The following is a 23,903-nucleotide window of genomic DNA, read 5'->3' as shown; positions in this document are numbered from 1 at the left end:
CGTCCTGCTTACACCATACATAGGCAGACATGAAGCAGCACTTTTTAATCACTATTCCCAGCTTTAAAGAATTCTCTTTCATGCCTGTTTCACTATGTACGATGCCCGAGAAAGCCACAAGGGGCCATTGAACATGAATGTATTTCACCTGTATTTCTGGTCATACCATTTTTCGATGTGTTTAGTGCATTATTATTTTATATTCGCCTGATTAGAATTTTGCACGAAATGTGTTAAAACAATTTTGCAATGCTCCAGTAGTGCATTGCCCCATTCGCTTGTTCTAGACATTGTATAATAACCAGGTTCAAACAATTGTTGCCATTTGATTTCTTTGTTTTTCTCTCTGTGTTCTGTTTTATCTGTTTTCTCTCTCTCTCTCTCTCTCTCTCTCTCTCTCTCTCTCTCTCTCTCTCTCTCTCTCTCTCTCTCTCTCTCTCTCTCTCTCTCTCTATCTGGCTACATGACACAGCAATGCGTTACCATCGAGGGGGGTGCAGACCATTGTCAAGCCGCGTATCGCAGGCTGTTTGTCTGACCCCTGGCACCTGTATGAATTGCAGTTGTAAAAATTGAAATTGAAAATGAAATGTGAGCAGTGCGCTTGTGGAATTAAGCCAATGGATTTCCATTAGTCTAGCAGTTTTATGGGACTATTCAACGGCAATGTTTAACTGTTGGCGCCTTTATCATAACATTTTTTTTGGGTTTTGCTGTCGTATATACAGGTCTCGCACATCTTCATTTGAAATTACTTCCATTTACGTAAAAATTTATATTGCTCACATTTACGACGTTGTAGGTCTAAACACTTGTTTTGCCAGCCTATTTTTGGCGCTTTATACGCGAAAGAAGCTTATGCATGTCACAGGCATCTAGTTTGAATTCGACCTTGTTTATAGATTTACCTTTATTAATTTACATCAATTCATGCCCATTCGCGTACTGGTACAATTGCACGCGTACAACTTTACTGCCTGACAAATTCATCCTAGAATTTGTATCTGCAAAACTTACACAATTATGCCGAGGCTATACTTTTCACATGTATAACATGCACAGTTTTCGATTCGTTATACTCTTCAAAAGTGGTGAAACAATGCTAATAAAACAGAAAGTTTGGGAACAAGCTGACACTCTTGTGCAGTATCTTATGCTAAAGGTCCCACCAGTCAACCAGTCAACCTTTATTTACCAAAAAAATTGTTTCGTTAATTTTCAGATACGGGTAAAACAAAGTTTGTGTAACTATTTTGTCCATTAATGTCCTCCAATGCATTTTTCTGCGGGAATAATAAAACATTTATTTATAAGTTACTAATAAGAACGTTTTCATGGCTTCCAGCAAAAATAACATGAGTAACAATTAAGATGCACTCAATGCATAAGAACCACTGTTCAAACTGCAAAAGATCAACATTAGGACGACTCCGTTCGACGCTTTCCCGACGAATGTTGTGAGCCGTCATGAGGACCTGCCCTTCCATCCGTTGAGCGTGTGTGCTTGTAGTCGTCACATGGGGGACAGGAAGCTGTGAGATGATGAAAAATACAAAAAGGAAGTAATACATCATTGTGGCATACTGACATAAAAAACTGAAAATAAACCAAATGTTCATAAGGCATACCTTTAAAGCCAACTGCACTCAAATTTTTTCCAACGTACAAATGTCATCTAATAGTACACATAAAAAAGAGTGCTAAGTGCAAAACACTTCGTTTTAAACAGGCACGCGGGCGACGCAAACAGCTCGGGAAGATAGGCGTTTTCAGAACCAAAACTGGAAGAAAAGGCGGCCTTTACCGGCGGCCGGAAGTGACGTAGATGATGGAACGGAAGCGCGCTTGCCGGTGCCGACGGCCGCTGGCAGCAGGCTCCAAATGCGCGTGGTGGTGTCGCGTTTCGCACAGTTATTTCTACAGAAGATAACATTTTGGCGAGGCTAATGGTGTTAAGCACAATTGCGACTTCGCGGTGCTAGCAACCGAGATTAATGGAGCGAATTGTCGGGAGTGTATTTTGCCTTTAGAATACCTACCGGAGCAGCAATCCTTGGCATTGATAGTAAAAAGCAGGACCAGATTTGCAAAGCTGTTTGCTCATATGATATCGAAAAGCAGCTTAGCCGTCGCCTTGGCTATCAACCTGTTTTCTTTTTTTTTCTGATCTGATTTTCTGAGGGGGAACGAACCGCGCGCGGGTGGCGATCAATCAAACTGTTTTTGCTGTGTATTTACATGCAGACGCCTTTGTGAATATTCGCCCAGTAAATTCCACGTGGCTGCACATCAAGGATAGAATTATGCTACTTTCACCTTTGAAATATGCATGTTACTTTCGGGTAAACTAAATCTAACACTCTAAAAAAGTGAGAACTTTTTTCTAAATTGAAAAAATAATGTAATTTACCATATTGTCACAAAGCCAAAGACGACGCATATGTCTTCAAGGAAAACAGTTTATTGGGGCGAACTTGTGCTCCCCTAACAACTCAAAGAATACACAGGCGGTGAACCAGCACTCAACAAAGTGACGTGCGCAGGCGAGCGTCGGGGAGTCGAATACCGCGGCGTCTGCTCCGCGGAAATTCATCTCTGGGCGCGAGTGTTTCTCGAACCGTCGAATTACATACAGAACACTGCAGATCAAAGGGGATTCTAGGCTGTTGACGTTAGTTCGAAACGCTCTCTCTATCAAAACAGATCACACGTGCGGCTAAAAATAAGGAACGGAACACGCGCTTCGCTTGGGACACAAATAACACAGCCAGGCGCGGCCGGGCAGTAAAAACAAAACACAATCAAACAAACCCAATGCATGGTTCGCGGCAATATAGCAGAGCAGCAGTCTTGTTAGCTTTCGCACTTCGCGAAGACGACGGTCGACCTTTGCGCGGATATATTTGTTAAGCCGAACAAAGCTGGTTTTAGTTCACTTGGTGATGGAGGAAAAGGCACAACTTTTTTTACCGGGGCGTAGAAAAACTCAATTTAGGTTGTCCAGTTTTTGAAAATGTCTAAGGTGAACGCGGCGTGGGGCCAGCCCAGATATAGCAAATATTGCCCGCGGGAGTGCGAGGGGTCAAGGATTTAGCAATATGCGATAGGAACGATAAATTAACAGGTGAGTGCGCGTTTCGCGCTATTTTCCTGAGGAAACCTTATTTTCAAGAAGAAAAGCTTTGCTAACTCCCGAAGCATCGCAAGCGCCTGTATAGTTTGTTGGCCTTGATGCTCTTTTATTGCATTTAAAAATTGCAGTTGCTGCTAGCTATGCTGTCAGTTTAAAACACGTGACGCCGACGGCGGTACAACGCAGTAGTGTAGCAGAGGTACCTCCAGCGAACGCATCCCTGCACACGGCAGTACGCATTGCCAGTCGCCGGAGCAGCGCGAGCTCCACGGGACAAGTTCTTCGTCCCTAGCGTCACTAAACAAAGGCTTTTAGAGTATCGGCACTCTTTTCTCTCCTCTCATTGTTATGTGCCGCCAGGATTTTCATTGGCTGGTCCGCACCAGGTGATATTTTTTTACATATGGGCGAGCCATTTTGTTTCTGGGCGTCTCTCTCTCTCTCTCTCTCTCTCTCTCTCTCTCTCTCTCTCTCTCTCTCTCTCTCTTTGCTGAGCGGTCGCTGGAGCGGCCGGTCACACTCTGCCCGTCACAACCGGCGGCGGTTTAATTGGGGAGAGATGGCAACACTGCAAGCCAGAAACAAAATGACCCCCAGACGCTTCCGGGCGCACGAAGTGGCGGTACTCTTACAGGAGCCATGAAGACAAAATACAAGTTTGTTTTATTCGAAAGATTTCGTGTTTTATAGTTCCCCCAGCGCTTGTCCGATACAAACGATGCTTTATTCACTGAGAAATTAACCAACTTAAGTTAAAACTTTTATTTTCCCGCTAAATCGTGTGTTTTCGTGGTCTGCAATGACATCACAGGCACCGACCGCTCTGCAGCCTAGAGTGCGTCCGCCGTACACGGTGGAGACACGATGGAGACACGTATACGCTGGCGCCACCACTTTGGGCGACTCGCTCGCCGCCGAAGCAAGTCATTGTATCAAAACCGCGCTAAAATTATCGCCGCAACGCGGTTTACTGGCGAAGTTTGAATCATCTTACCTGTTTGATGGATCTCGTGGTAAACGAAAAGAACAACGCGTTGAGCACGTTGACCCAACTGCGGCCGCACGGGACCGTTCAAAGGGTGTCTCCAACCTGTACGGCGGCGCTAGTTTTGAGGTACCCTACGGCGGCGTTCGCGCGTTTGTTTACGTTACTGAACCTAGAAGCCGCAACACTACCGTGGCAAGCCGTTTCTGCCTGGCTTGTTTTTGTTCTGGGAGAAAATAATCCTTTTGTGAAACGTAGTGCTCGCACGACAAATATAGCCACATAAGACACCGTTGCTTGCGTCAATCGGCCAGTGTCGTCTGAGACAACACCAAAGGCCCGCAGTGCTGTGCAGCTAAACCAAGCATAGAGCGCACAGCACCAACAGCAGTGCGCATCAGTACTTCTATGTTTACATGTGCTTTCGTAACTTCCACTGTTTGTCGCACCATTTTTATTGCTTTAAAAAGAACGTGCCCTAAATTTAAGCACAACTAGCTCGTCCTGCAAGCTTATAAACTTAACCTAATTGCGTTTGCTTTTGCCGGCCTCCGCCAATCGCAGAGGAGGATGGTATTACATCATAGGTTCTGTTGCGGGAAATTAGCGAGCGGGTCGCATGGCCATTCTCTTTTTTTCCTAATTATGTAGCTTATTTGAGCGTAGTTTACGTTAAAACTGGTGTCAGTATGATTCTAACGAGGCCGTCTTTTGAATGAACCAAATTTGTGTTTTGTCTTCATGGCTCCTTTAAGCGTATGTATTTATTTAGTGAAGCTACTCTTCCCCATCACAGGCCACTCAGAACTTGCTTCGGCGACTCTCCGCCAGGTGCAAACGTCGTCTGCTAGGAGCTACTTTGAACGTTTGCAGCTATTGTGCTACGTGGGTATCGTGGTTAGAACTTGGCCATGGAGATTTTTTGAGCATGAACACTTATTTGGATCAAACTTGGCCAAAGTAAAATTTGAGTGCAGTTGGCCTTTAAAGGGGCCATGAAAACAAAATACAACTTTGATCTATTTGAAAGAACTAGCCTTTGATAACTTCCTTAGCTCCATAGCAGCTACGAAAGAAGTTTTTTTAAGCGAAAAAATCCAAAAAAATATCGAAAAAAAATACAAAATTTGAGCTACAGTGACATAATACGGGCAGAAGTGATATAATGAGCACCAGCATTGAAAACAGAGTTGTCAGTGAGTGAAGTGCGCGTTGGCATTCAAGCGGTATAATCAAACGGAACTACCGTATTCACTCGCGTAATGAACGCACTCGCATTATGATCGCACCCCCAACTTCAGTCGTGAAAAGTAGGTTTCTTTTTTCCCGGCGTAATAAACGCATCCCCAACTTTTTAACCGTTCAGTTCCACGAGTGGCCCTACTGCAGCTTTCCATCTTCACTCTCTCGCGCTGATGATGATCGCGCATTTAATATAGAGCCATCTCTCGGAGTAAAAGATAACACTCCAGCGCGGCGTCGTGGGGCAGCCAGTCACGACGACGCGCAGTCGGCTCAGCCCGCTGAGCAACTAGACCTACTTTTTTTTTGTGATAGTGTTCTTACTTACTTGCTTTTCTACTCGTCTTGCACCTTTCAGTCGGCGACGGGCCGAAATGGCGCCTACACTGCCGGTTTTTGAGGTTCTGGAGCACGCGGTTGAGTATGGGAACCGCCCTGCCGGTATAGATATTTAGGAATTGAAGTGAAGCCTTGACAAACGAAGACGAGTGCAGTTCAATAAAAGCGCTGTTTGTTTACCAATTGTGTGCGCGTATACTTACTGCGAAAGCTATGTTATTTGATGCATTGTTTTTTTTTTTCGTTGCGGCCTTCTTTCGTCCCTTCGAAAATGTTTCCTGAAAATTACCCCGCATAATAAACGCAGCCCCAACTTTGCTTCTGTTGTACGCGAAAAAAAAGTGTGTTCATTACGTGAGTAAATACGGCAGAGGCAGCCTTACTACAGCCGAGTCAGGTCGGCGCCTTCGCTCGCCGGCCGCCAATCGCGCCAGCTGTGGTCGTCAGCTGTCCCGATGCAGGGACGACTCTCACATACCTGCCGCCGCTGCGACGCACCGTCGCGGTAGCTTTGTTCCCACGGCTGTGCCTGGCTCTGGGCGGCCCATCTCTGATCGGCGACTGGGTACTGGTGGCCGAGCATCTGGATCTCGATGCAGCTGTGGCCGCCCTCGTCGCCCGCGTCTTCGCCGAAGGAGCTGTCCGCGTACACGGGGCCTCTGGACGTGAAAGTTCGAACCACGGTCATCGGTGACGAAGGCTCGCCACTCTTAACGACTTTAGACGAGGTCTTGTTCTTCGGTTGGTCCATGTCATCCGGTTTGTGCTCTGATTTGTCAGTCGTATCTGTCTTAGACGTCGTGTTCTTTTCTGCCAACGAGGTACTCTTCAGCAAAGACTTGTCGCTGGACTTCTCGGCCTTCTTCGCGCCTTCCTTTTGTACCGCTTCCAACGGGCTTAAGGGCCCAAGCCAAGCGGGAAGGTCCGTGTGGCTGATATCAGCGAGCGGCTTCTCCCCGCCAGACTCTTTCTTCTTCTCCAGTTCCCAAAGTTTGCGCCCTCCTCCTGATCTCGCTGCTATTGGAAGAGAGGCGAAGTATAGCGCTTCTTCCTTACCAGCTGCACGTTTTCCGTCTTTGCCCTTTTCGTCTTTCACCTTGTCATCCTTGTTTTTCTTGTCCTTGCTGGGTTTCTTGCACTTGTCTTTGCCTTTATCTTTTCCCTTGCCTTTGCCCTTTTCCTTGTCTTTGTCCTTGCCCTCACTTCCGCCGCTTCCGGACTTGCTGCCCTTTTTACTCCCGCCCTTGCCTCCTCCTTTGTCCTTGCCGCCTTTCTTATCGTCCTTTTTGCCCTTGTCAGCCTCGTCAGAGTCCTTGTCGTCCTTCATACTCTTCGCTTTTTTATCGCCCTCTTCCTCTTCCTCGAGAATTTCGATAAATTCACCCTCCGATCTAGGAGACCCTGGTTCATAAGAAGTCGGAGCATTAGTCAAGTTTCTTTTCGAATAACTAAACACTACACCCTCAAGAATGTTGTATGCATGAGCTGTTCTAGCAGTCTAGCCGTATGGACCAATCTATGTTATGTCAGGTTTTCGTGGGGTCACAGCTTGCGTCAACCTGGCACTCATATTTTCCGCAGATAAAATCACCGATGGTAATTGTGTCGGAACATATCTGTCACGGTCATAAGTAATTTGTCTTGAGAGTTCATCCGGGTTCCCATAGTGCTGGATGGTGTGCTACTTTTTACATCAGTTCCCTTTAATGTTATCTATCCCTAGGCACAATTAGGTTTTCTTTACTTTTAACAACGAAGCTGTTGAGCCAATCGTTTATGTAATGTGTCCGCAGTTGAAAGCCCAAAAAAGACCGCACGATTGTGCACGCGTACCTCGATCGCACGTTTGTCAAGCTAAGCATACTTACTTAGGGAGATTGGCCAATATTGGCCACAAAAAAAAAAAAAAACTATCGTTTGCCGTATCTTAGCAGCGGCACGGAGACGCGTCTCAAATGTGCGATTTCAGCTGCTTTGCAAACAAAATGATGCAACATTTTTTTCAGCAGTATTGTTTGCCCTCTTGAGGAGACTCGCTTCCCCAATTTTGAAGAAAATCGAGACCGGAAGAAAATCGAGGCCGGCCAGGGCACTAGAGTTCCTCTGTATAGCTTCCGCAGGGAGCTATCAGAGGAGCTATGAAGAGGAACTCTAAGTGCGCGATTGTGAGTGGCCTGTTCAAGGCAGTGTGATGCGTGTTTCTAATCTATGTGTCCGGACACAGAAGTGAAAGGAGCTAGGGCTATAGACATGACTTGAACATTGAACAGTGATCTTTTAACTGTAAACTTTTTTTTTCTCCTGACCCAATCCCCAACCAGGGCCTACGGCCTCCTGTTCAATAAAGCCATTAATTCATTCATTCCTCCTCCCCGTGGGTATGGGCAGCCCGGATGGTGGATGAGGCAGAGGCGTTTGGGGTGTGGTCACTGCTGCCATGACGTAGGTATGGCGGGGTTGCTGTTCAGCAGTATCAGCGCACACCGTGTCCGAGGATGGGGTACCGTGTGTCATGGTATAGTGCTCGCGCCAGGCGACCGTGTAGTATGTGATCGGGTGGGTGCATGTGGCGAGGGAAGGGAGAGAGAACCTTTCGTCATTCTGGAGGGACGGGATGGGGAGTGGTAGACGGGCGGGTTAATTTTGAGGGAGGATAGGACGGTTCTGCCGGTGTGGGTTAGGGCAAGTCGGGATATTTGAGCCTGTCAGTGGGCTTCCATAAGTTCGGATGGTGTACCGTGCGTAGGAGAGCGTTGGAAGCAGCGGTGGGGAGGGGGGGTTGCTGTAGCGTACGGCGATGTAGTGGGCGTTGTATGGCCTCTGTTCGAGTCAGTTGGGTGCGGATGAACAGACGCTGCTCGGCGCAGCGTCTTTATTACACAGCCGTCTGCAGTGTACCCCCAACGAATGCCGAAGTTTATTTTATGGATTTTTAGTTGTTTTCTTGCGTTGTATTTGTTTTTGCTTTCTTTTTTTTTTTCATTCTGTTTTCCGGCATCCAGCCCTCTCCGAAACGAAATCCTGCGTGCGCCATTGGCTGTAGTGTTGCCACCAAACCCAACAAGATCATGCGTGAGACGGCGAGCAAAAAGAGAAAGAGAACTCCAGGCACGCATACCACGAATAATCACCATCATCATGTATGATAAATATGGGGTGCGTGTCTTGACTAGCTTTCTTCGGAATTGACAGCGCTTTGTTTTTTTCGAGCTCAACTACCGAATTACGATGACATGCAGGCGGGAAGGGTGCATACCGAGGTCACCGAAGTCGTAAGCCTCGAATAGGCATCGCTGAGTCATCAAGACGGCCTTGTGGGACACGCTGTCCTCGCCCTGCCTTTCCCTCACGGCCTCGGCGTCCTCGAGCATGATCTTCTTGTAGAAGGACAAGAAGATTGGCACCTGTACCCGCAGGAAGGCGTTCGGGAACCAGGTATTCTGCGGCGATTGTCAGCGAATGGGGGAAAACGTTTATTCTGTGCCAAGTAAACAGAAGTGCAGATGACTCGAGAAAGTCTCGTAGCAATATCTGTAGACGCAAGAGTCGGTGAAGATCATAGTGGAAATAAAATTGTGCTAAAAAAACAGGACGAAGAGAAGAAGACACGCCAAACTACTCAAACTAATAGAGTTGATTTCACGCTCACATATACTGCTATCAACTAGACACGTGGAACCAAGAGAAGTTTAAAATATAAAACTAAATTCTAAAAAAATGCAAAGAAAAACCAGACACTTTCACCCTGACACACATGCCGTTTCAACCAGATTAGACACCATCAAGAAACGCGATTTCTTTTCCCAACAACGATAGTGAAGCGACACTAATGCAAACATCACCCGCGCGCGCAGTTACACGCGCCTCTATTTCCCGCGTGAGCGAGTCACGGCTCCTAGCGAGCACCCTAGTTTTTTTCAAAGAATGGAGAACACGTACAATCACGGCATCGAATGTCAAGATGCCCGCTTATCGATTTACGAACATTATTCTTATGCTCACGAAGTCTACCGTTAGTACATCTGTCAGTTCGGCCGATGTAAACTTTCTTGCAGGCCAAAGGGATCAAGTAAACCGCTCCCTCCCTGCAGGCAACCAACTTACTTTTGTGCTTCGTGCAGCACCCATTCTCTCCTTTTCGTGTGCAGTTGACGTGGCGACAAAGCTTTGCAAGCTTGTCAGGTGCAGAAAAAAACCACATTCGCCCCTGCACGTCGAGCGATGCGCTTAAGGTTTATGGCTCAGCTTGTGGATGTAAGGAATCACAGCGATTTTTTGTTTGTCCCCTGGATTCACACCACCTGCCTCACGTCGTGCCTCGCTCTGCCAGCTTAGCCTCTTTAAGCACCTTTTCAGCTACTGACACAACCAGGTAGGGGGGGGGGGGGGGGGGGGGGGTAGCTGGAAAGGTAATAGCCGCGCTCAGCTTGCTGAGCCAGGCTAGCCGTCATCAGACTTCGTGAGCACAAGAATAATATTCGTAACTCGATAAGCGGGCATCTTGGCATTCATTGCCGTGATTGTAAGTGTTCTCCATTTTTTGAAAAAAAAAACTAAGCTGCTCGCTAGGAGCCGTGACTCGCTCACGCGGGAAATATAGAGGCGCGTGAAATTGCGCGCGCGGGTGATGTTTGCATTTGTGTCGCTTCACTGTTGAAAAGAAATTGGGTTCTTGATGGGGTCTAATCTGTTGGAGACGGCATGTGTGTCATGGGGAAAGTGTCTGGTTTTTCTTTGTATATTTTTGGGATTGTAGTTTTGTATTTTAAACTTCTCTGGGTTCCACGTGTCAACTTGGTAGCAGTATATATGAGCGTGAAATCAACTTTTTGTTAGTCTGCACTGTGTGGTGTGCCTTCATCTGTTCGTCCTGTCCTCCTAGCGCAATTTTATTTCCGTCGTGTCAGACAAACTAGCCCGCCAGTGTGCTTTGAAGATCATAGTGTCCACACCACAAAACGCATCAGTGACAGACTGCTAGCGGTTCTGTGGCAACGGCGCCGTCCTATTGTACTGCCCTTTCCACCAGCCCTCCTTCAGCCACGTGGAAAGAGGATGCCGATCGCTGCGTGCGCGAGTTTTGTTCCTTCCGGCAGGCCGGTGCGGTTGCAGACTAAAGCCCGTACTACATGGAGCGATTTCGCCTGCGAATTCGCTGATGCGGCGCCGCTCGTGCGGCAAAACCACCTTTTTTCGTTGCTGCGGCAAAGTGCCAAACATTTGAAGCGGTCGAGCAAACGCCGCTCGTGCGGCGTGTGCGGCGTAGAGGGGCCGGACCTGCGGCCAATAGGAGCACAGCTCGGCACCACTTGCACGCTTGGAAACCAGATGGCGTTGCTTGTATGAGCGCGACAATAGCGCGGGCACACCAAAACGTTTGTCTTTTCTGCTGTGTGCGCATATATTGATGAAGAATTGGCGATTCTTATGTAAAACCGCAAATAAACTTATATTTACCTTAAACCAGGCAGAAACAACTTGCCAAGAAAGTAAATAAAACCACCCTTGTTAAAATCACAACAACCTTTGCTGGTGGCAAACTTAATTCAGTCTGCAAACAAGGCGTATCTGAATTGCGAAAATCGCGGCGTTCGCAGGCCCCATGTAGACGACAATCCCAGGCATTGCGAACTTCGCAGGTGCGAATGTTCGTTCCAGCGGATTCGCAGGCGAAATTCGCTCCATGTAGAACGGGCTTAGACGCACAGAGCCGACGGCGTTACCGCCAAAGTTCGTTCGACTAACCTCCGTTACGTGAACCAGTTCACTCCACTATTCGTTCCCCAAGTGTAGGGCGCGACTGTCGAATTTCGCCATTCAATTCACCACTGGTGCAGGCGAATCCAGAACGAGTTCATGGCTCTCCCTGCACTGCAAAGTGAAGAAGCGGCAGATACAGAGGACAAAAATGCCGGATTGGTTTTCGCCCGTTCAGCGCAGTGGCGCCCCCGCTCGATCAACGGGCCACCCACGTGCTGGAGCTCGTTTGTCTCCTCCGCGTGACGGTAGAGCGTTGCTCACTTGTGTTACTTCCATTCATCATAGCGAGAATGAAAAATCGCCAAAATATATTACGAAGCAGTATCACCCTATAGTTTTCAGCGGACATCAAACGATTGCCGCTGGCACAAACACCATATCAAAGGATAGTCTGAAGATTTACAACTGTCTTAAATCTTCAGTTACGGCGGCCAACAACTATGAATCAACCCTCTCCGAAGTAACTTCCGGTGTGCCGCAAGGCGCCGGCTTATCAAGCTTTCTTTTCTCTTTCCCATCTACATCACTGACTTGCCTGAAAATATAAAATCCCATCTTCGGCTTTTTGCTGATGACTGCGTCATTTAAACAGTCATTAACAAACCAGGCGATGTTTCGGATCTTCAAAGCGACCGTGTCTCCATTGCTGCATGGTATGATAATGCCACTGAACATAGCTAAATGCAAATCATTATCATTTACTCGTACCCGTGCAGCAGTTTACCTTTATTATATTAATGCTACTCCCAGCCCCTCTGCTTCATCTTATAAATATCTCGGGGTTCACTTGACGTCATCGCTATCATGGACTATCCATATCGATACCATCTTCTCTGCAGCATCCAGAAGTATTGGCTACCTTCGACGCAACCTCAAGAGCGCATCCACTGAAGTAAAAAAGTTAGCTTTTATCACTTTTGTACGCGCAAAACTCGAATATGCAGCGCCAATTTGGCATGCATCGCAAGCCTATCTAACAACCAAATTAGAGTCCGTTCAAAACCGAGCCGCCCGCTTCATTTCTTCGTAGTACTCCCATAAAACCAGCGTCACTGCAATGAAACACTCTCTCTCTCACTCCCAACGATTGAATCCCGCCGAATTGTCGCCCGTCTATGGCTTTTCCACCGCTACTTCTATCATCCCCGCTCACGCCATCCATTGCTTCAACCAGCGCACAGAACTTCAGCTCGCCCAAATCACTGCAGTCCCATTGCTCGTATTGCCGGCCATACATCAGCAATTACCTCGTCATTTGTTCCGCACGCAACAGTCATGTGGAATGCCCTATCGGAGCACTGCGAATTACGCACCAAATGCACCAACCGCGAAACGTTCCGTGCTAAAGTCACCGACCATTTGCCTGTGCAACTTGCTTGTTCCTAATAACTTGACCACCCCTATTTTTTGTGCTGTAGTTTAGATCTGTCCTTACCCTTAGTTTTTAGCTCTCATATGTGTATTTTTTTTTTATAATTTTGACAGAACATTCATGTTTTTGTTGTTCTACTTTCTTTTGAATTCGATCCCAGCTTCTGTGTGTGTTCTTTTGCTTTTGTGTGCGTTATTTTGAACATTAATTGCGCTGTACCTCGTCTCTTGCCCTCCCTTATGTAATGTCCGCGGGCCCTTAAGGATGAAATAAATGAAATGAAATGAATGTCTTGCGTGTGCGGCATTATTTCTCTCCCATGTTAACGGGGCACGAAGACAAATTACAACTTTGTTTAATTTGAAAGAGCTAGGCTTCAGTTCCTCCCTCAGCTTGATTCCAGTCGCGAAATACGTTTTTTTTTAATCGATAAAACGCAAGAAGTATCGAAAAATTCAAATTTTATGCTACAGTGACGTTTTATGGGCAGGAGTGACATCATCTGTTCCAGCACTAGTAACAATTTTTAGTGTGTCAATTGCACGTTGGCGTGAAAGTGGTGCAATCAAACGGGACTACATGCCCCACTACAATCGACATGTGCCCTAGCGATGGGTTAATTAGGCGGCCGCCAGTCACACATACAAGATTCTGTGACGTCATAGAAAAGGTGCCGGAAAGGGGATAGGCAGTCGCCACTGGCTGCGTTCCGATTCGCGGACAGCTTCGTAGACAGCCTACGAAGCAGTCTAACTAGACGTCTAAAGGAATGAAATTGGAACGGCGCCTCGGTCGCAAACGCAACACCAGCGCAGACGACCAGCAGACGACAGCGTCGTTGCAGACATGTTGAGTTGAGCAAGGCGCAAGTTTCGTAACTAATATTACCGTTGTTATTACAAACGTTACGTAATATAAAAACTAGGCAAAGTCACCTTCATGACTAGTAAATTTTACTAAATATTTAATTGAAGGAACAAGTGCTTTTGGTTCAACATAAAAACGCAAAAAGGTGGCGCTGGCGTCGCTTTTCAGTTTAGACGGGAAGGTAGCCTGCATCGTTGCTGACTTCGATGCTGTCTCCTCGAAGCAGTCTTCGTTGACTGCTTCGTTCGAATTGGAACGGGGCTTAACATGGCGTACTGTCCGCGAAGACGGCAACGAAGCTGTCTAAACGGTAAATTGGAACGCACCCACTGACTCGCATGCTTTCTTTGATATCTCCATTATTATTGCGCAGTTGGTGATAAAAATGGTATCATTTTTGTCAGGACAAAGCAGTTCTCCTAATGAATCGAACGGGTATTTTGTCTTCACGGCCCCTTTAAGCACAGCATATCGCAAACTTTTCAATCGATTAGTTTCCAAAGCTTTCTGAAGCTGATTTTCTAGCCAACGGGGGCCGCAGTGCGAAATAATGGTGTTATCTTCGGTGGCCTCCGCAACAATGTTCTGTCACGAGTTCATCTCCTGCATTTCCGACACCTAACCACTTTCACGAGTAACTGCTCTAATCCTTGGTGTTCTCAAATGTTCTGCAGGACAGCAAGCATCGAATGTAAGACCCCGCTTCCTTGTTCAACGTCATCTTAAAAAAAAGCCCCTTCCTTAAGATAAAGCTGGTTACAACGCGCAGCTTTCTCTTATGCAACCTGAGTCGAGGTCAAAGTCCAGAATCCAGACTGCTTGGACCGTGTCTGGCTGGCGCAATCGAATAGACGTCGGCCTCGTAACGCGAGGGACCCAGGATTCCGAGCACGGGAAGCGTGTGTTTTCTTTTGAGGCGTTTTTTTTTTTAGGGAACCCATCGCAATCATGTGCCCTCCCATTGTGTAAAGTTGGCTTTCCTGCCGTGCGTTTTTGCGTACTGTCGCCATCAGGGAGGGAAAGGAAGCTTCGCTTTAAAATGTGTGTTTTGAAAGGGACGAAAGCCATCTGATGGAACTCCCCTTGATGCAAGACCTGTCGAATAAATAAACTGGAGCCCTATAGAGCGCAAAAAGGTTCAACCCTAAAGTGAAATTTCAGCTAAAAGCTTGGCAGGCATGAAATGCCACCTTGACAAATCAGTTCCTTTGGGTTTCTGAAACAAGTACCGAATGTCCGAAGCCGTGTGTACTGTGGAGCTCTAGAAAGGACCCACTATATAGCTGCTCACCAAGGCAGAGGCGTACTTTCCGCAGACGTACTCGTAGAGGTTGTCGCAAGGCTTCTCGGAATCGTCGATTGAGTTCGACGTCTCCTGGATACAGTGCTGGCACGTGGGCTGCTGGCACTCAATGTAGAGCCTGTAGAGACGCGCAATATTTGTCACGCTTATACAAAAAGAAACCCCGACCCAACGCGGCGTAGCACGCTTCAGCTAGCCCTCTATGTGTTGCAATTTGTTACTGTCTCTGCCAAAGCAGCCCGCCTAGAGTGGTAGAGCCTGTGAGCCATGGACCAACGGGGATAACGTTGGTACGGAAATGGAATCAATAAATCAATCAATCAATCAATAAACTGCAAAATACGTAACAAAACAATCGAACTGCAAGAAACAATCAGCAGTGTTCCGTTTGCTTGCTTAACAAACGTGCAAGAACATGGCAGCTATAGTTCGTATAGCACCACGGACTCTACAGTTCTTTGCCGTGGCACAGTGGTTGGAAATCGATCGTAGATGCCCCGAAGGGGACATCTGGGGCGGTAATCTTGTAACTGTTCCTTTTGAAAACGTCCCTTTTGCGTCCCTTTCATCGTGACGTACTTCCGGTTAAGCAATAAGCGTTGGCAGTAGGTTTGCCGCGCTTGCGCTACGTCACTTCCGGTTGTTTGTTTTTGGCCAATCAGGGCTTGCCAAAAGGGACACTTTTGAAAGGGACGCAAACGGGACAAAACTCGAGAATACCGCCCCAGTTCTGGAATCGCGGGTGAAGTGCCATAAGACGCCCTCGAACTCCTATGGTACTTTGTTTTTCTGTCACAAAGACCCGAAGGGGACATCAGTTCTGGAATCGCGGGTGAAGTGCCATAAGACGCGGTCGAACTCCTATGGCATTGTCTCTCCGTCTGAAATGTTGAATAAGTGTCTTATTATTTTGCATGGAAAAATTTAATGTGAAATGGGACTACTCAAGCAATCAATCAATCAATCAATCAATCAATCAATCAATCAATCAATCAATCAATCAATCAATCAATCAACTGAAACATACGTAACAAAACAATCGAACTGCAATAAACAATCAGTAGAGTTCCCTTTGCTTGCTTAACAAACGTGCCAGAACTTAGCAGCTAGAATTCGTGTAGTACCAGAGACTCTACAGTTCTTTGCCGTGGCACAATGGTTGGAAATAGATCGTGGATGACCCGAATGGGACATCAGTTCTGGAATCGCGGTTGAAGTGCCGTAAGATGCGGTCGAATTCCTATGACACTCTGTTTCTCTGTCACAAATGTTGAAGTGTCTTACTATTTTACATGGAATCAATTAGTGTGTTTTAACTTTTATTGCATGAAACCTATGGCTAGGCCAAGGGAAACATCTTGTGCTGCTTCCGGCCGCCACCACAACTACCACAATCACGTTACGCTGGTTTGCCGCGTGTTTTCTTTTCATCTCAGCTTTCAAAACCTGGTACGTCCCACAGGCTAAACGCGTGAAAAGTCCTGTACACTAGCCTCACGGAATTCCAGGTGTGTGGCCATAGCCAGCGTCAGCAGTTCGGCGAGGAGGGTGGTGCGAGGGAAAGGACGTTTCGGAACTGCGCTCCCTGGTTAAAAATGCACGGGAGCCTTCCGAGAGAACTCCGAACATAGCGTATGTTTCCTAACCTTTAACCTGTTCAAGCAATTCGACAAAAAGGGACAAAGCAAGCCCATGACCTATTCTCTCGGCTGAGTCTTTACTCCCGTGATCCCGGTGACACCGTATGTTTTCAGCCGGACCACTTGAAGCAGTCTTTCTTGTCGGTACGAGTTTGCCGAGTAAGGAGTAGAATCGCAGTGAGGAGTAGAAACGCGCGTGAACCTTAGTGCTTTGTGAGAACGGTGTATTGCTCGAGTGGCGAAATTCGACCTATTTTGTCGGGCGTCACTAGTATTCAGTCCCCCTCTCTTCGCATACGCCTTTGCCACTTTTGGCACTATGATTGCACGGTTCCGGTTGATAGTTAAAAAGAGCTCATACGTTCCCTGCCGCAGAGAGGCTCACCGAATGGAGAGGAGCGGTACCAGGCAGATGAGGATGGAGAGCGCGGTGGTCAGGACGCAACTTGCGTAGCGGCGCCAGTGGGGTCTGCCGTAGAAATTGTGGAACTGATCGGGGTGTTCCACTGCCGTCTGCACCGAAGGCGGTTGAGACTCCGACGAGGAAGAAGAAGATCCTTCTCGGCCCTTAGCCGGCTTGCTTCGCTCCTGAAGGGACCGTTCCTTGGACTCCGTCGTGTTTTCTCTGGCGTCCCCGCGGATGCCTGGCGCCTTCGCGCAGGCGAACTGTCTGTTCATCTCGACTGGAATCGCTGAGTACGACAAATAATTGATTGATTGTAGGGTTTAACGCGCCGACGCAACGCAGGCGATGAGGCGCGCCGTAGTGGAGGGCTCCGGATTAATTTTGACCACCTGGGGATCTTTAACGTGCGCCGAAATCTCGTACACACGGGCGTTTTTGCTTTTCGCCTCCATCAGAAAAGCGACCGCCGCGGCCGGGAATCGAACCCGCGACCTCGTGCTCAGCAGCGCAACGCCTTAGCCACTGAGCCACGGGAGTAAGACAAATAACGTAACAAGGAGCACATTACACCACGCAGGGAGGAATCGGTGCCATTGAGCGTTGCGCATACTGAGCAACAAGTTTTCTGCGCCGATCATAACCGACTTAAAGCCCTCGTAACGGCAACGGCTATCCATGCTCAAAATGGGAATAGCTGTCGGAAACGCGAAATCTAGGAAATGCGAAGACACGGCGGGTGGAACTTCAAAGCGTTTTTAACGGGTTCCACACGACTGGCCACCACATTAAATTAAAATGAGCCCCGCACAGACGGACAGACAGACACACAGACCCAGAGACCCAATTTTTTTCCGTTTCGGGAGCCTGGCCAGAAAGACTATCGTCTTTATAACGCGTAATGAGATTACCGTGTATGAAGATGACTAAGGCAAAAGCAAGCTATCGACGGGGACCGTATTCTGAAGTAGCACGCTCGATGCGATGCATTCTCGCCATTCAAATATGGCGGACCGGCCCGACAGAGCACGGTGTTACTTCCAGTGGCCAGGTTGTCCCGCGACGACACATCCGTTCCTGTTACGCGCTCCCAGTTTCCGAACGCCTGCAGGTGCGTGAAAATGGCTTACTTGTCGCGGATGTCGCAGCACAATTAGGCGTAGGTCGGCAGAGAGCTGCTGCTGCCGCTCATCGGGGTACTGCTTGCCGTCCTTCCTCGAAGACTGGCGCGTGAGGGATGCGGTGACGATAGCGCTTTCGCGGAAGCGGGCTCACGCTCTTACTACGTCTGCTTCTTTTCTTTGCTAGTTCATTTCCCCGCATCGGCCTTTGACGTTCTGCTCAGATAACGTACTACTACCTACCGACCCCTTTTGTCTGCAAGGCGAGGATTCTCGGTACCGCAAAGAATATAAATTTACTTTCGATTTCTCGTTTTCGTATCGCCAAGCACGACACAACTCTGCTGATGCGGGCTTTCTTTATCCTCGCCCCCATAGAGTTTCATACTAATATATTAGTATGAAACTCTATGCTCGCCCCTACGGATTGCACGAGGTCTTTTTTTTTTCCTGTCTTTCTTTTCCTGTTGTTAGCTAGTCTTCTTTCGCCAAAAAGCCCCTCACAAGTCCTGATCGAGTCCCTTCGTGGGTATGTTGACGAAGAGGGAAAAAAACGAGAAACGATGGACAAAGGAGGAAAAATAAAAAGAACAAAGAAAAAGGAACACAAACAAGATGAACACCGGTACCACCAACAATATAATAATAATAATAATAATAATAATAATAATAATAATAATAATAATAATAATAATACCATAATCTCTTTTTTATTCTTTTTGTGCACCTTTTTCTGCTGTTGCTTCTGTTTGTTGTTGCTTCCGTCTACTTCTTCGCCTTCTTTCTTTCTCCCTTCTTCCTTTTTTGGAGGGTAAGTTGCGCTTGTTATGCACAGAGACGGACACAGGAGAAAAAAAAACGTACACTTTCACGAGAAGACGGCACCTTCTCGTGAAAGTGTACATTTTTTTCAAGTGTCCGTCTCTGATCATATCAAGCGGAACTCCCCTTCAAAAAGCATGTTGCACCAACTACCCCGACATCAAGCTTTGCTGTCCTTCTATTCTCTCCCTCTCTCCTTCTTCAATCATAATTTTCTTATACGAAAAAGAAAAACAGTATCTTGGTACGAAAGGCCTGCAAGTTTTCTCTCGGTTTACCCCTCACTGCTTCTACAGACAAATTACTGCATTAGGCCTGCACTACACTCGGGAGGAATTGGCTGAAGCTCACAAAACTCGCCAAAATGGCACGCCTGAAACTCACCACGACGGGAAGACACACCCTAGGAAAACTGGGTTACGAAGTCCCAAAAGACAACAACGCTAAACAACGCATTCCTTCTACATGTTAGAGAGAGCCTCACTGTCTCCCCGATACCAAAAAACATGCATCCGATCGATCTACAACAAAGCATACAGAACTGCATGCGGAAAACGGCCTGACGTTAGGTACGCATGCAGACGCATCAGCATACACCAGTCGATCAGCCCACGCCATCAGCATAGTTAATAATCAGGGACTGCAACTACATCAACACCGCCGAAGAAGCAGCCATTGCCCTTGCAGCTACCACTAGCAAAGAACATCCCAAGCGGCAGTGGCCGATTGTCAGTGTTTGGAAACCGCAAGGGTCCCCATTGGTGTCCAAGCTATCGGCCACCCATCGGTAACTCGTCTGTAAGGTTGATTGAGCGCAAAGCAAACGGCGACCGGAAGGAGCGTCACACGGAAAGCTCATCGCAGGCCAAGCTTTAGCAGACCGATAACAGCGTATCGTCCGGGGCGGCCTCTGTAGCTTCCACCGAGGTCCCTCGTAATTCGCGCCAAATCCTCCCCTGGTGGCACATGGTGTCTGAAAAACATTGAATTAATCGTTATGGCAACTAGTGGCGAGGGGAAAGGGAGTTGTCGACGTCGCGGGAGCTGCTGACGTCATTTTTCCGCGGCAGCCGGGGCGGGCCGCCGCGCACCCAACCAAAGCCACGTGGAAATTTTTTAGGTGGCTTTGGCCCGACCGGCCAACATTCGCGCCTCGTGGGCAGCTCGCGGCCGGCGACCGGCATGAAAGTTGGGCGCGAGAGAGCGAGAGATCAAACTATATTTAAAGCGGCCCATGTCCGGGCTGCCGAAGATGGGGTTCTGGAGGGCCTGGAATGCGTTCAGGCGGGAATTCCGCAGGTGTCAGGGCCCCGCACATGGGCAATGTGCCGGGCGAGGCGAGCCCAAAGGATGGGGCGAAGATCAGGCGGAGGAGCAGCCCAGCTTTGCCGGTACCTCGGGATGGCCGGCGTTGATTGATATGTTTGTGAAATAAAGTCTAACATTTGAAGAAATCATGCAGGTAATAGTGCATGTGCTGGTGTCGTTTTTGTCGCGTTATTATACTTGGAGCGTTACACAAACATTCCTTTTGTTTTTCTGTTATTCAAAGCTAATATAACTACGTCTTTGATTCGAAAGCATGAAAACATATGTGCTACACTCATATACTGCATATACATTTTATTTACACACTATTGCACTCTAAGCAAAAAATGACATGCAAATTTAGGCATAAAATATTATACAATAGGAAAAAAAAACGTGCTACATGCTCATTTAGGCACAATAATTGATTGTGCGAAAAGAAAAACACTTCAAAAATTCTAGTCATTACACAGATATTTTCTCGCTCACACCTCGTCGCGGAAAAAAAAAAACGTGAAAGTTCCGCTCAAGATAAGTATTTCTCGAGCACGCCTCAAGAAACGGGGGTTTCTTAGATGTTCAAAAATTCGTTTCAGTGTAGAGACAGAATTACTGGGAATTTAAAACAAATCTTGCAATGGTATGCTCCAAGGCTTGCCTTTGGGCCAGTTCACGCAAGCTGAAAGAAAGCGTGAATTCGACCATTAACCTGCCTACACTTCACAGGAACCACGTGCTCACACCAACAAAACGCCGCGAGGAAAAAGTGTAACGTAATATCCGCACCATTGATTCCGTATTGCTGGCTTCTATCTACCTACAAAAATAATGCGCAACCACGTCGTATTTTCGCACAGCGCAAATCGAACGCACCAGTCTTGAAGTTTTAAATGGTGCGCGAGGACAGTGCTTATCGCGAAGAAGGGTTGGAGAAGACGTGCAGCAAGAAAGAAAACGCGTTCCTGTATTGTAAGCCGCATCTACCGAACTTATTACTTGCAGATATCGGCTATGTTGTCACCAGCTATCCTCCAGCCCGTCTCTGGGCAGCGCCTCTCATCTGACCGACACGGCACGACAGTTCAAACTTTAAAACTATGGAACAGAAAGCGCACTTGCGACAAGATGACAAGGCGCGGGCGCGCGGGTTAGACTGAACAGCAAAGCTGGTAATGCTATTTTATTTGTTTCTTTAATGAGCGAAGTGATTGCAATGGCGGCTGCAGACAACGCATGCATTTTGTGGTGTTCTTCCACTGCTTCTTGTGCAAATCGGCTGGCATTGAACACCGCAATATTGCGGTAGATTTTTCGGCGCACTGAAGCATCCCTTGGTACCAGGCTCACCGCAATTATACGTTTCGGAGCTAAATGGCGCAGGAGAAATGGGTTATGGCACGTACCCCACAATTATAAATCGCCGCGGTAGTAGATACGCAGTGAACGGTAAGCAGCACGTTCACTTTCTTCTACCAGCGCTGTGTTAGTCTACTCCTCTGTTGTCCCGTTCTTTCGCGCTGTTAATCCCAGAAAGAAGCACGTTCAGTTGTGCTTGCCCTCTTTGTAAGCAGGTACGGCGTGATGACTTTGAAAAGGTTGAGGAGAGTCACCGGAGGAAACGTCCGATGAAGTCGCAAACCGTCCTCGACTCGCGGCCCCGGCAGTTGCTACCCGTGCGACTTGAAAAAAAGAAAAGGTAACGAGTTGTTGTGTAGCGAACGTCACCTTCTTTCTTCACCTCCAGGCGTTTATGAAAACTCTTGGGCGCACAATACGTAGATGCTAAATTGGGAATATCTACGTTGCGTTCAGAGATCACGTTTTATTGAATAGGCGCGCTGCGCTTACCTTTGCTGGCAAGGGCCAACACTCGAACGTCGCGGACTCCAGTCGACCGCAGCGCAGAACAGAGCAGTTCTGTTCTTGCAGGGCCGGCGAAGTCACGAACGAAACGGTGCGACAGCCGCATTCTCTCCGTCGGGAACCCCTCCCAGTCCGGCCGATTGACGCACCTCAGCCAAGCCTCAAACCTGCTGCATGGAACAAAAAGAAAATACATTGATGAGAAACTTGAACGTACAGGTGCTCCAAAAATAATACGGAGCACGGGAGCGGTGGCCGGAGCGCGCAAAACTGCATGCCAGCGCGATCTATGCGTAGATGCGCCGCAGATAGCGAGAGTGCGTGGGCACAGCCGGCTGGCCCCTCTCGATGTTCTGACGCTCATCTTATCATAGCCGGCTCAAGCGAAGCCTCGCTGCTGCCACCCCTGCACGACAGGGTCGCTTTCGAAGCTTCACGAAGGCCTGTTTACGCAAAGCCAGCGAAGAAAACTTTGTCTTCGGCGGGGTCCGCTTTCTGCTTCGTCATGAATGCCACCGGTTTCACTGTGGGTGCCTGCCGTGCTTCGCGATCCGCTTGATTTTGAATCATGAGGCTGGAATATTGCCTGGCCCCAGCTAGCGCATAAAAATGAGCAAAAAACAAAAATTTCATGCGCGTACCGTGCCGTGTACCGTGCTCATTACTTGCAGATATCGGCTAGGTTGTCACAAGCTACTCTCTAGCTCGTGTCTGAACCGCGCCTCTTATCTCATCCTGTCCGATACGGCATGACGATTCTAACTTCAGAACTATGGAACACCAAACCCACTCGCGATAAGATGACAAGGCGCGGGCGCGCAGGTTAGATTGAACAGCAAAGCCGGCATTTCTACTTGGTTTTATTTTAAATGCAGAGCATTTCAGTAACTCACGATGTCACCCGCGTTGGCGTCCGTAGTCCGCACGCTCACTGCGCATGCGCGTGGAGTCGAGGCGAAAGCGAACACATCTCTCGCGAGGGGCATTGGATTGGATTCGAACACTCTCTCGCGAGGGGCATTGGATTGGATTCGATTGGATTGGCTTGGATTGGATTAGCTTGGATTGGATTTGGATTGGATTGGATTGGATTGGATTGGATTAAAGTGGATTGTGTTGCGTCATAGCCGCGGCACGTTGCGTCATAGCCGCGGCCGGCAGACGCGCTTGGGCCGGCGCATGTGCAGTACTCTCTCTTCCGCGGTTTCCTCTCCTTCGGGCGCGCTGCGCATATAACCGGTGTGCCGTTCTCCGGCCAAGCAACATCCGCGGTTGGCTCAAACACCTAGAGTCCACGCCGCTTTACAAGTACGCCAACGTCGTCGACTGGGACCGGCTTACGCAGTCCCCTCAACGTATATAAGCGGCGGAGCGCGCGTTCGGAATCAGTCAGGGGCGTCTTTGCATGGCTTACGCTTGACGTGACGCTTTGCTTGACTCGAGTAGATGCGACGCATTTACTCGAGTTCCCCCCGTGGGAAGATGCGGGCGGCTTTTTTTTTAAAGAGCGAAACGCTTGCAATGGCGGCTGCAGAAAACGCATGTATTTCGGTTTGGCCTTCCACTGCTCCCTGTGAAAATCGACTGGCATTGAACACCGCGGTGTTACGCCAGATTTTTCGGACCACTGAAGCAACGCTTGGCAGTAGTTTCGCAGTAGTAGCTTGGTAGCTTGGCAGTAGCGCGTACAGTAGAGGTTGCCTTCTTTGTGAGCAGGTGCGTCGTGATGACATTGGAGCGATTGA

General features: G+C 48.0%; 1 protein-coding gene across 2 annotated transcripts; it reads right to left on the bottom strand.

Moving 5' to 3' along the window:
* Positions 1-523: 523 nt before the first annotated feature.
* On the bottom strand, positions 524-23,903 carry LOC144163368 (uncharacterized). Of its 2 annotated transcripts, XM_077694325.1 has the most exons (7): positions 23,848-23,903; positions 22,144-22,328; positions 17,027-17,333; positions 14,990-15,119; positions 8,956-9,139; positions 6,178-7,100; positions 524-1,532 (listed from the first exon to the last, which is right to left on the bottom strand). In XM_077694325.1, exons 1-7 carry the CDS (start codon positions 23,889-23,891, stop codon positions 1,308-1,310), a joined length of 1,998 nt encoding a protein of 665 aa, XP_077550451.1. In that variant the 5' UTR covers positions 23,892-23,903; the 3' UTR covers positions 524-1,307. The 2 variants fall into 2 exon arrangements, with proteins under 2 accessions (XP_077550451.1, XP_077550452.1); XM_077694326.1 differs by lacking the exons at positions 22,144-22,328; positions 23,848-23,903 and adding an exon at positions 18,175-18,273 and having other exon boundaries at positions 525-1,532.

The sequence above is a fragment of the Haemaphysalis longicornis genome, unplaced genomic scaffold (assembly GCF_048455015.1).
Source record: "Haemaphysalis longicornis isolate Haplotype H1 unplaced genomic scaffold, Haemaphysalis longicornis Haplotype H1 scaffold_12, whole genome shotgun sequence".
In the NCBI taxonomy this organism is placed as follows: Eukaryota; Metazoa; Arthropoda; class Arachnida; order Ixodida; family Ixodidae; genus Haemaphysalis; species Haemaphysalis longicornis.
Note: the sequence above shows the minus strand (reverse complement) of the source record. Positions and strands in the feature narration are given on the sequence as shown.